Source organism: Cannabis sativa, chromosome X, assembly GCF_029168945.1.
Source record: "Cannabis sativa cultivar Pink pepper isolate KNU-18-1 chromosome X, ASM2916894v1, whole genome shotgun sequence".
Lineage (NCBI taxonomy): Eukaryota > Viridiplantae > Streptophyta > Magnoliopsida > Rosales > Cannabaceae > Cannabis > Cannabis sativa.
The window spans coordinates 78,327,081-78,340,508 of NC_083610.1; the positions used below are offsets into that span (position 1 = coordinate 78,327,081).

The 13,428-nt window shown below is 33.0% G+C and overlaps 1 protein-coding gene across 2 annotated transcripts; it reads left to right on the forward strand.

The window, feature by feature from the left end:
- The first annotated feature begins 659 nt into the window (after nucleotides 1-659).
- On the forward strand, nucleotides 660-9,302 carry LOC115698695 (uncharacterized protein At1g21580). Of its 2 annotated transcripts, none has more exons than XM_030625840.2 (10): nucleotides 660-5,850; nucleotides 6,344-6,542; nucleotides 6,638-6,788; nucleotides 6,891-6,990; nucleotides 7,110-7,184; nucleotides 7,334-7,424; nucleotides 7,545-7,815; nucleotides 7,948-7,990; nucleotides 8,108-8,211; nucleotides 8,665-9,302. In XM_030625840.2, the coding sequence occupies exons 1-10, from the start codon at nucleotides 822-824 to the stop codon at nucleotides 9,097-9,099; spliced, it is 6,498 nt and encodes a 2,165-aa protein (XP_030481700.1). In that variant the 5' UTR covers nucleotides 660-821; the 3' UTR covers nucleotides 9,100-9,302. The 2 variants fall into 2 exon arrangements, with proteins under 2 accessions (XP_030481700.1, XP_030481707.1); XM_030625847.2 differs by having other exon boundaries at nucleotides 7,361-7,424.
- Nucleotides 9,303-13,428: the final 4,126 nt, after the last annotated feature.

The window sequence follows — 13,428 nt, forward strand, 5'->3', positions numbered from 1 at the left end:
AATAGACACTGATCTCAATTTTTGTCAAATTAAAATTTAATAACAACCTAATCTAAAAGTGTTATGACAAAAATAGTTATATATTTTTGTATTTATTTGTACTAAAAACTAGTTTTAGATTAGTTATATTAAAAAAATAAGGAAAATTTAAGTTCAATGTTTATTTTGTATTATTTTATAAAATATAAGATTTAAATTGTCATTAATAGAGTCTAATTTATAGCTTTTACAAAATTTAGAATCTAAAATAATATTTAGGGTAAAAAGATATTAAACATTATAATATGCACTAGCTTTTTAAAAATTGTTACATTTATTGAAGTGGCATTAAATAAGTCCCGAATAATATTTTTATTAGGAAGTGAGTTTAATTTAAAAGTTAAAGAATGATTACCTCTACAAAATTAGGTAAAATAGTAGTTTTATTTTTAGTGAAAAGATATTGTAGCTAAAATTAATATGATAATTAAAATTTGTGTTAATCTAAATAGTTTAAATTTTTAACAGCATCAAAATTTAGAGACAAGAATCATAATTAAGCAAGCAAGAATTAATAATAATTGAAAAAGTGAAAAAAAAAGGACTTATTTAATTAAAAAGAATAAAAAAAAAAAAAAAAAAGAAGAAGAAATAAAAGAGAGAAAGAATGGAACATTATTGACTTATCAATAAAGAAAGGAAGACCAAATACTACCACTAATAATAACTTCTAAGAAAGAAGAAACGAAACAACTTCTTCTTCTTCTTCTTCTTTCTTCTTCTTCTGGCTACTGCTAAAACCCAAAACAGAAACCACTGCTCAACAATCAAGATCTGGTGCAATGGATCTTCCGAACTCTCACCATCACTACCAGAACCACCATCATCACAACCACCAGCAAAAGTCCAGGTACGTTTCAGTTCCCAACTCTTCTCGTTCTCACTACCCCGACGACCCCAATTTCAACAACCCTCGTTATCAACAACGTCATCACCATATTCCACGACCTCACCCTCAGTCTCAGCCTCTGCCACCACCACCACCACCACCACCACCACGACACCAAATGCCTTCGTTTCAACCCCTACCTCCGCCTCCGCCGCCGCCACAATCATCGTCTGCGGCCTATCACCCTCCGCAGATGCATCCTTACAGTCCTGGACAATCTCAATCATCTTTCGCTAATCCTAATCATGATCGTACTTGTTTTGAAGACGACTTAGCCAGATCACCGTACCTTCATCGCGATTACTCCATCTCGGCTAACGTTTCGAGGCAATTAGACTTTGAGGATGACCGCCCTAGGCATCGTTTGGCCGAATTTGAACCGGAAATCCGGCAAGAATTATGGGAGCAACCGAGGGTTTTGGCCGAAACTATGACTGAGAGGCCACACACGCCACTGGATTTCGACCGCGGTTCTCAGAAGTTTCAGCTCGACCACAAACCTTTGTCTCCGTATAATATGAACAGCAAATTGAGACATGCTTCTGAGGGCATTTCTAGGTTTAGAGCAGAATATGTTGATGGATTTGAATCAAAGCATAGAGATGAACTTTCAAGGGGTTTAGAAGAGGATGACTATTCTCGCCGAGGTAGCTTTTTGTCGAGTCCTGGTCCTTCTTTTCGCGATGTAGGGTTCGCGTCTAATCCTAGTTTGTCAGTGAGGGATATGGATTTGGAATCGGAGAGTTATAATCCCCGGTACGGCTCTTCTTATAGTAATGATATATACAGGAGTGGTAGTAGAAGAGAGGGTGTTTGTCATGACAACCAAAGAAGGGTTCACGATCGAAAATTTTCCAGAGAATCCCATAATTCCTCTTTTGAGAAAGGAAACTCTGAGGTTAATAATGGCGAAGGGGCTCATGTTGGCTCCGTGAAACGTGAGTATTTTGGTCCAGAATTGGGAAGGTACAATAGTAGGGGAAGCAGGGAAGATGCCCATGAATTTAATCGTACTCCGAGGAAGCAGTTACAGAAGAAGAGTGCTTTACTTCGTCTTCAAAAAGGAAAGTCTAATCACAGGAATGTGGATAGTGAGCAATCGCATTATACTGGTTATCATGACAATTCTAACTCCAGTTCTTTCAGGCGCAAAGATCAATATGTGTATGAAGAAGAAGAAGAAGAAGAAGAAAGAGAGGGAAGCCCAGTAGAGCTTGACGTTTCTTTTAAATCTAATTCACTGGTAGCTAAGGCAATTGTGGTACCATCGAGCTCTTCCAATGTTACTGGTGCCGATTTGACCAGTAGAGATTTGAAATTTAGGAAAGATTCTTTATCTGATAAGGATTGTTCAAATCCAGAGCTTAGTAAATTCTGTGATACTACTGCAAATATGGATGTTGGGAACGATAGATCTTCTCACAAGAAGGACACGACACAGTCAGAAGGAGTGGCTTCTTCTGGTGTTAAGAATACGCGTGATACTAGCACACAAGCTCATTCAAGTGTGTCCAATCGATTGGTTAAAAAGACCGAATTGAAAAAGTCTTCCGAATGTGCTGAAATTAATAATAAACATGATACTAAAGTTGGCTCTGATAATGGCTCTCGCAAGGTTGCTAAGAAGAAAAAAGTGGTGAGGAAAGTTATAAAGAAAGTGCTACGCCCTCGTCCACAGGTGAATTCACAACAAAAGAGAAAGCGTGATGAACTTGCGAAAGCAGATGTGTCCGTCCCTAGTCCATCTGAAGCCTCCGGAAATGACAAGGGTGAATCAGTCTCTTGTCTTTGCCCCAATGAAGTTAAAATGAAGCATGAAGGGAAAAAGTTAGAAGGGTTTGCTGCAGCTATAGAGTCTGAGGAACTTGGCGTTAATGACAATTCTAGTAGGCAAAGCATAAACAACATAGACAAAATTGGCAACAGCCTTTCAAGTTCTGAAGATATCAGGATTGACAAATGTCCAGAGTTATCAGTCGAGGGCTTCCCTACCATGTCAAATAGTAACAAGGATTTAGTTAGGTCACTCAGTGTAAGTACTATTGATATTCCTGAAATTGCAGATGTGGTAAATATTAAAGAGTATCATCCAAGTGGTGACTCATTATTATTTGAAGGTGCATTAGAAAAGGACCCAATACCAGTCACGTTGCCTATTGGAGACAATGTTGATTCTGCACTCTTGAATCCAGGGGAAATCCAAATGCACAACAAGCTTGTGAATACATATTGTTACAACAGTGGCACATCGGATGTTGTCAGTGGCCTCACATTGTCAAATGAGGAAAGCAAAGTTTGTGATGTTGGTACTAATGATGCTTTGAGCAAGCTACCTTGTAGTATTGAGGTCGCTGCATTGCATGATAATAGTGTCCAAAAAGATGCTACTTTGTCAGCAGAAAACTGTGCAAAAGTTGGTTTGTTAGATTTAGGGAAGACCACCATGGATGAAGACAGCAGCTTGCACATTGATGAAACTACCTCTCTGGGAGACAACTTAAGAAATAGTGAAAAGAACACTACCATTTCCAGCAGTTGCACTGTGGACCACATGCAACCATCTACAGATGGTGGTGCTGAATTGTCTGAAAATGGTGCCATGAAAAACTTCCCTAATACGAAATCATTTGGAAATAATAAAGGAGATAAATCTTTGAATAGTAAGAAGAGAACAGTTAGAAGTCAGTTAGACTTTTCAAGTACAACTGACACTGCTTTAGATGCTGTTAATGTTTCTAACCCTACTACCGCTGTAGATACAATGTTAAGTTTTTCTGCTGACAATGAAAATAATGCTGTTGTTTCTTGTATGGGGAGTTTGGATGTTGCCTTACCACCAGGTGAAGACCAAGCCATTGTTCTGCATCAAAATAGTTCATCTGATGGGATTTTCGACTCTAACTTGATAGCTAGAGATAATGTCAAAGATGATTTCCACTTTACTCCACATTGTAGAAAGAAGAGGAAAACTCTGAATCCTCATATGGCTATGCCTAGTCTAACAACTTCAGAGACTGATGAACAGCCTTCATCTACTTCTTGTGCAGAACTATTTACTTCAAATGAGGTTGCAATGCAACAAAACACGGATATGAACAGATCTATTGCAGATACTCCATCTACTGCAACTAATTTGACGCACTGTGTACATGAGATCACTGAATTACCCAAAGGATCTTCTAACACTGTGGTTGCTGTAAGGAGTGTCTTTAATGACGATACCTTGAAATCTGAAAACCAACTTTGTTGTGATCTAACTCTTGAGAAGTCAATAATTCCAACTGTGGAATCGATTTGTCCAGAAGGATCAAGACAGGAACAAAAAAATATTGATGCTGCAGTAGTGGCTGCTTTTGATCAGCATGCTGAGGCTTGTAATATGGAAAGAAGAGGAGTAGAAAGGCTGGGTGTGTCTGCATCTAGAGAGCAAGTTATTGGTCAAGAAGAACCTCCTGAAGTTATTGCTCAAGAAGAGCCTCCTCATTGCACAATTCTTTCAAATGTCCAGGCTCTAGATATAAATCTGAGATTTTCTTTTACAGGTGTGGAATCTGATAATCTTCTTGTGAAAAATGAATTTCGCAGCTTGTCTAATGATCTCTCTTTGCCTGTTGATCAAAATGGAGTGTCCGCTGCTACCTCCAGTGATGAAGCTATGGAGTTGGTGCCTGATGCTCTAAGAAACATTGATTCTCAGCACTCCCTGATTACTGCATCCAATGCATGCATATTAGATGCCATGTCTGGCTGTCAAATATCTAATGAAACTTGTAGCGAAGATGGAGAGCTGATAAAAACGTTTGTGGATACAGATGGTTCTATCGTAGCTGCTGAAAAATCACTTTTGCAGTGTACTGATGCTAATCTAAAGTCAGATTGTGCAACTGAAACGGACCAAGCAATTGAGGAGAAGTTGATATCATTGCCTTTGCAAGATTCTGAAAGTTCTCCAAAAGGTGTGAATATCAGTAGTGATGATCACTACAATGGGCAGAAGAACCAGCTGGGTCATCCCCCTCCTAGAACCTTTCCTGGTAGTACATCTTTTGCTGTCACCAACATAAAAAGGAAAACCACATCAACACATGCCAACCCACGAACTTGGCATCGAAATAATGTTTCTTCTGCATCTCTTCCTGGAAGTAAGCCTTTCTCGAGGACTGATCTTTCTCAATCGCAGTTAACAGTTAAAGATAGAAAGATTCAAAGCACTTCTTATGTACGAAAGGGCAATAGCCTTGTTCGAAAGCCTTCTCCAGCTGCTTCTTTACCTCAGCGTTCTCCTGGTTTTTGTCCTGTTAACCGGTTGAGCTCAACTGGTTTAGATGAATCAAAGAGTAGCATCAAAAAAGTTGATGTTGGGATGTCAAATGGTTTCTTGAGGAAGGGGGAAACAAAGACTTCTTGTGAAAAGTCCAGAACATCATTAGTACATAGTGGGACTAAATTGCCTAATGTCCCTATATCATCAAGGGATTGTACGTCTTCCCCAACAGCAGGGCCCCATCTTAGTGGTTGCTTTGAAACTACATCAGATCCTATAAGTTCAACAGAGAACACTGTCACAACTAAATTTGTGAAGGATTCACTGACTTCTGAAAACCAAAATGGCATACTTACTAGTTTGGATAACCAGTCTGAATTAGATGATGGGAATTCGGCATCTGTAGACCCAAAGAGAATAGTGTATGTAAAGCGCAAATTGAATCAGTTGGTTGCAACTTCAAATTCTACTGATTTGACGCAATCGTCATCCTTTGATGGGTACTTCAAGAAGAGAAAAAATCAGCTCGTAAGGACTTCACTGGAAAGCGACACCAAACAGCCCATGGTTATGCCTGATGACAATTTGAGTCTGGATGTCCAAATAACTCTCAAAGCTATCTCAAGCAGAAGATCGAATAAGAAGCGTTCACAAAAGGGTACGTTGAAGAACTTAATAAATGTGGCAGTCTATTATAAACCTTTATATTTTTTTTTATTTGATTTGTATATGCACACATATGCATCATGCATGCTATAAAATGATAGATGAAGTAGCTATGGTGGACCGTACGTTTAGTGTTGAACACTTTATTTTCTACTCTTTGATATTAGGATATGTGTCTTTTGTGGGTTGCATAAAATGAGAATGTATAGTTCTGACAAATGTTTATAATTTCTTCTTGTTTTTCTTGAAATTTCTGAATATGAGTTGCTAAGCCCTCTGTTTACAAGTTTGTAATAATGAATAAAGATAAAACTGCTGGTTTAATTGTGTTAGATGTTTTTGGCTTTTTCTGTCATAGTAAATATACTCTCAGCATGGACGGACCTTGATGTTCTCATATAGCTAATAGTTGTGTAAGACAAATATGTGCTGAATGACTCATCAATTTTCATGGCACATAAAACATGAGCTTTATTCATGTGCAGCTGTTGCAAAGACATTTAAACGCTCATCAAACTCTCTGGTCTGGACACTGCGTAACTCACAGTCATCAAATAATGATAGTGGTACAATAAGCCATCAGAAGGTTTATCCTCACCTTTTCCCTTGGAAGCGTACAACATACTGGAGAAATTCCATGCAAAACTGGAATTCGATTTCCAAAAGTAATTCCTTAGCAATCAGGTATGGACTATTTATCAAATTATGAAGGTTGTGCAGTTTCTATCGTACTTGTTTATGTTGTGTAAGAAAATAGTGATTGATTTTTCTGCTTTTAGTGGGAAATTGCTGTTATCAAGAAAGCGAGATACAGTTTACACAAGGTCAACCAATGGATTTTCACTACGAAAATCAAAGGTGTTAAGTGTTGGTGGATCAAGTTTAAAATGGTCAAAATCCATTGACAAACACTCAAAGAAAGCTCACGAGGTTAGTTGCTGCTACTCTAATAAACTGTACATACACGATGGATTTTATCAATAATAGCTTTTATACTGTATAATATATCAATGCTATTATTTTTTCACATAGGAAGCTACACTTGCTGTTGCTGAGGTTGAGAAGAAGAAAAGAGAACAGAAAGGATCTACACGCAATAGTTCTGGTTCCAAGGACAGAAGTCATTCTTCACGTAAGCCAGTTAACAGTAGAGTTCTTTCCCATCTTGGCTCATTCAATTATCTTTCTGTTTGCAGATGTTTATGCTAATTTATCCCTATTTTTTATTCTCTATTTTGTGCAATGACGCAGGTGAGAGGATATTCCGTGTTGGCTCGTGCCGTTATAAAATGGACCCATCAAGACGAACACTTCAGAGGATATCAGGTGATCACTTTTGTTATGCAGGATAAATGAATTCTATTCTTTAGTGTCTAGTGTTTCTGATTGGGGCTTCTTTTATCCTTTATCATATTTTGATAAGTTCTGGTATCTTATTGTTAATTGATCATAAAACTTCACATGTCCTGTGGTAGATGATGATTCATCATTTGCTGCTACAGTTCATCCTGATAAGGATGCAAAGAGATCCTACATCCCCAGGAGACTAGTGATTGGCAATAATGAGTAAGTTGCTTGTTTTTTATAGGTTGTTGTGTATTTTTATGTTTTATCAGTATTTGTTAATCTTTCTGATTGATGGTAACTTTAGTTTGATACAAATTTTTTTTATTCAAATTTTGGCAGATATGTTCGGATTGGAAACGGTAACCAGCTTGTTAGAGATCCAAAGAAACGAACAAGGATATTGGCAAGTGAGAAGGTCCGTTGGAGTTTGCACACTGCCAGGGTCCGGCTGGCTAAAAAGAGAAAGTATTGTCAGTTCTTTACAAGATTTGGGAAGTGCAACAAGGATAATGGGAGATGTCACTTCATTCATGATCCATCCAAAATTGCAGTTTGTACAAAGTTTTTGAATGGTTTATGTTCTAATGACAACTGCAAATTGACCCACAAGGTTTATCATTCCATAATTGCACTCAAAGAAATTTGATGCAGTGCTCCCCTCCCCTTTCTCTTCTGCAAGAACTTTGCTGCTGTCTTTGCAAAACTCAACTATTTTTAACATGAATTTTATTAATATATGCAGGTTATTCCAGAAAGAATGCCAGATTGCTCATACTTTTTGCAAGGTAGCATAAGCTTTTTTCTTGGCGGTGTTGTGTTTCTTTTTTCATTTTTTAATTAAAAGAAAGTAGTAAAAAAAAAGTGCGTTGTTAGAGGTGGAACACTGATAGATTTCCTGGCAGGTTTATGCACCAATAAAAGCTGTCCTTACCGACATGTAAATGTGAATCCAAAGGCAGCGACTTGTGAAGGATTTCTCAGGGGATATTGTTCTGATGGGAATGAGGTAATGTTTTGCTGTGTAAATCAGTGTTTTTATTTTTCTTTTTCCTGTTCTTTCTTTCTTCATGATTTGGTATCATCATGGATCAACTTGAGACTTCTTGCTAAGTATTGAGGTCAGTTTGTTATCGCACTAACACAGCCTTTGAAGGAAATGATTTTTATGCCTTCATGGGACATACAAATAACCTTCCTGATCAGATCAACTTTCTTTTCTCGATTACTCATTCCATACGATGTCGTAGGTAGTAACAGTTCCCAATCTTCGAAAGTACTAATATTTAGAAAAAAAAATAAAAAAATCTCACTGGTTGACATTCTGTCACTCCAACAACACTGTTGTAGATTTGTGTTTGTAAAATTGGTAACCCTTTTGTCTCTTTCTTCCCATACTCGTAAACTCAATCTATTGTTGTACCAAGTAGCTAGTAAAATAGAATCCATCTCTTGCTCACAGTGCCGGAAGAAGCATAGCTACATCTGTCCAAGTTTTGAAGCTACAGGAACCTGTCTTCAAGAATCCAAATGCAAGCTCCATCACCCTAAAAACCGAATGCAGGAAAAGAAAAGGAAACGATCAAGAGAATTGAGAAATGATAGAGGGCGGTATTTCGGCTCTCCAGATCCCCAGGTTCCTGAGTCCAGAAAAGCGGGGTTTGAGAAGAACATTGCACAAGATTACAATAACATCATTGCTAATGAAAATTTAACTGATTTTATTGCCATGGATGTTACCGACGAGGATGCTGGAGAAAGCAATGATCCATCAAGCGAGCAAACAACATTTTGTGATAGTGATACCTCAGACTTACAACTAGATGATTTTGAAGAGCTACTGATCAAACCATTTCGCTTAATGGATTCAAGTCCAACGAGTTCTTCTCTAGTGTGAACACACTAGGAGGAGATTAGTTTGTTGTAAATGTAGGCACAACTGTACACCTTGGGAGAGAGTGTGTTTCTTTTTCTTTGTATAGTTTTTTTTTCTCTTTTTTTTTTAGGTTAGAATGGGTAAATTTCTATATCTGTATTTTACAGTGGCAATACAAGAAAGAGAAATTAGACATTATACACAAAAGTGAAATTTGAGGTGCCTTTATTTGTGTACATTATTTCGATTGATCTTCAATCTAAATTAAATACTTCAAAGCAAATTGTTTACTTGACTTGCCAGATTTTCTTGTAAGTTGGAAAAATGTCATTGATTAAATATCTTTTTAAGTTATTAATTTATTAAATTATATATGTTGTTTTATAGAATAAAAAATTAGATATACTAATTTAAGATTATAAAAAGTACATGTATATTTTATCTCAAGTATATAACAATTGTTATATTTGACAAAAATGAGAATTCTACTGTGAATCCTCCAACCTCGTGTAGTTGCTAATCTCATTTTTAATCTCAAATTGGTGCGATCGCAAATATTTTAATTTACTTCTAAAAAAAGGGTAAGTAAAGAAGAAAGTGATACTCATTCTCTATCATTATTTATTTTTCCATAATCCTACAACTAAACAACAAATCATCTTAATAATTTCACACCTTTTCTTATAAAGATGGTTGATGTATTTAAATGTTGTTATTCTATATTTTCTTAAAAAAAGTACTCAACCTACAAAAATTGTTCATGATATTTCAAAAAATGTCAAAAAAAAAAAAAAACATATATATTTACTGCGAGATAATTAACACGTGACTATAGCTACTACACTATTGGAGTTAAGGGTTTTTTTAAATTATTCGAGCTAAGTAATTGACAGTGTGACTGTAGCTAGTGCACTATTCTCCCTCTATCCTCTTTCTTTTTTCTGACTAAACCAAAAATATCCATTATCCACACCATTTTTAAGCACTCATTTCATCAAAATAAATAGATTTTACTTCTCATCCAAATAACCCTATCACCATTGCAGCACTCATCAATTTTTTGTTTTTTTTTTCCATGTAATTCTATTTAGTTAAGATACTAATTCATCATTACTGATTTTAGATCAAATTTATATATTTTGCGTTACTTAACGATATATTTGCGATGATATTACAAAACTTAAATTTTATGGTACAAAGCAATTTTTAACAATATTTTTGCGATATGTTCATTGTTAAATTGAAATAAAAGAAAAAACAATATATTTGTGACGAAAAAAATAATATTTAACAATGCATTCACGATACTTTTAATTAAAGACGACAAAATTGGTCAGACACGATGACCCAACTCAAAACCTGCACAAAATTAGTTTGTTTATATTTGCCTTAAATGGGTTTAGTTCATTTGACCGGTCTAACTCGTTTAATAAATAGATTGTGTTCAGATTGACGATGCTAACACGAAATTGACCTGTTTAAAGTTGATTTTTGGCTTTAATAATTTATAAATGAGTTAAATATGTCATAAACGTGTTAAACAGATCATTAATAAATTAATGAGTTGATAAGTTTAAATAAGATGCATTTATAAACAGGTTACACGAGTCGCTTTGTGCCAACCCATTTATAAACGAGTCGTATTTGAATTTAATTTTTTGACATGTTTATTAAAGAAAATGTGTTTAGGTCGAACATATATATATAAATATATGTAATACATGAGTTTCGACACCGTAAACACGAATTGCCACCCCTCCTTTTACAATAAAATAACAAGGATAACATAAATTTTATTTTTAATGTTTGTACAAACATAAAATATCTAACATATTACATATTGTAATTTAGTAAATTTTGTATGAGGCACTGGCGGACCCAATGAAGGACAAGTGTGGGCTTAAGCCCATGTTGAAAAAAAAATATTTCTTTTACTTTTTAACTAAAAAAAATCTTTTAATTATTTTAATTGCCCACACCAAATGCGCAACAAAATGGGAGATCAGTAGTTGAATGATAGTTTCACTAGGGAATATAACCGCGCGTTGCGCGGTCTTCATAATAATAATAATTGAACTTATACATTTTTTAATTATTTATTAATTTATTTATACATATGTAAAATTACTATTTAAGAGTAAATATCATTTTAACTTCTAATTAATTAATAATATTATTATTGTAGTATTTAAAACCGCTACAAAAAAATTAAAATAACAGACAATCATAATATATATTACACATTAAGAAGTATTCCACATATATATATTAGCTATTGCAATAATATTATTTCAACAATATTACATTTTACAATAATGTGTATTTATATATACTTATAAGGAATACTTCTTAATGGGTATTACCCACTAATGGATAATAAACAAATTTAACTATAAATATTAATTTTAAAAATAATTATTTCTTTATTGGGGATGTAAAGTTTAGAAAAAATTATTACAAATCAATTATTTTATAGATAAAGAAAATTACCACATCACCGTTAATATATTAGAATTATATATGTTTATTTTTTTAAAAAAGACAAATCACTTCTATATCAACTTACGAAGTAGATGAGATTTCATTAAAATTCAAGGAAGTAAACAAACACATGTATTTTTTTTACTCTTTCAACATTATACTTTTTTATTCTCTCACATAAAATTGATATTCTTAAAAAAATCATTATTATAACATAAAAATTAAAATAATCATTATCTTGAAAAAAAATCTAAAATAAATAGTTAAGATTTGTCCATACAAAAAAAAAAACTGTTAGAATTTGTACAAAATGAAAATAGCTTTACGATACTCTTAATATAAAGACAAATGCAATCTAGATATAGAAAGATCTAGAGATTTAAGTTTTTTTTTTCTTTTGCTTGATTGGTTGATTTAATGATTCTTAGTAAAAAATTATGAGCATGGTTAAAAAATATAACAAATGGATGTATCAAAAAAAAAAAAAATACTTATTTATTTGAAATATCAATAATTGTTATTGTGCAAAATAGATAAAGTATATATTATTTATACCATATTTTTATAACTTTAGCATTTAATATATATTTATTTTCATTTTTTAGATTTTTCTAGCAAACATTAACATGTAATGATGTTAATATTTAATATGAATTACAATTAACAATTGAGAAAAAAATAAATTAAAAACTTTGAAAAATGAGAGAAAATATACTTCACATGTGAGACTTGTAAGAATAATTTTTTTAAGTTGATAATTTCTATTAAATTACTTTTATTATATAATGGAAAGAGTGTGCACACATATTATAACTTTTAAATTTTTTCATTATTATTTTTTTTTTAAGCAAGTTATTGTCATTATCAATAGAAATAATAGGATGGGAAAGATTTTAGTATTATTATTGTATACCGCATAGACTAAAAATAATTATGAGTTTATTGTGTTACAAATAATGAAATTTAATTTGTAATTTATATTTTACTTTTATGTGTGCTTTATAAAATTTGTTCTATCATGATATTAATTCTCTACACTTTAGCTTCTCTCTTTTCATAGCTTCTAACATACAATTTGAAGAATTTTTTGTGGATAGAAATAAAATAAAATAACATAACATATAAATAGAAATAGAAATAGTTATTATATATTATGAAATAATATTATTGAAGGGGAGTAAATTTTAATTTTTTTTTTTGCTTAAATAATTATGCTAATGTAAATATATATATAATATTCATAGAAACTTGTACATATATCAACAGTTTTTTTTTATTTAATTATTAGTAATATGTGAACTTTGTTACTTAAATCATTGATTCATAAGAAAATTTATGATGTATACATCTTTCTTAAATCAAATAAAAAAAAATGAAAGAGGTCATATAAAATTGAAATCTCATTTAAATATATAAAGCTCTAATACTTACAATGTAGCATAACATGAGAGTGATTCTAAAAGAAATAATTTAAATATAATAATACACAATGTTAAATAAGCATATATTACCATCTTATTTTGCTATGACCTATAAGTTTTTTTCTTCTCATAAAACTTCATCTCACTTCTTGCTGTTCTTTCTTCATTACTTTGTGAGCCAAAGACTTATATATATATATTGATTGTATACAATGGTTGATTACCTGCATTAAGAACATTAGTAGCCTTACTGAAAAATTAAAATTTGAGACAAATAATTTCATATAAAAAAATGGAGAAAATTAATATACCTACAATGTTTAAACCAAAAACTTTACTATGATCATCTCTTAGAAGTCTATTTTCAAACTAAAAAAAACTACACGAAATAATATTCTTAATAAAAAAAAAACAAAGACTAAAAAGAAAAAAGATACTTTCAATGTCC

Bases quoted from the DNA above. Each gene is read 5' to 3' on its own strand.
- LOC115698695 (XM_030625840.2), top strand. From the start codon at position 822: ATGGATCTTCCGAACTCTCACCATCACTACCAGAACCACCATCATCAC. The intron at 6,991-7,109 runs GTAAGCCAGTTA...GCAATGACGCAG, and splicing joins GGACAGAAGTCATTCTTCAC to GTGAGAGGATATTCCGTGTT. The intron at 8,212-8,664 runs GTAATGTTTTGC...TCTTGCTCACAG, and splicing joins ATTGTTCTGATGGGAATGAG to TGCCGGAAGAAGCATAGCTA.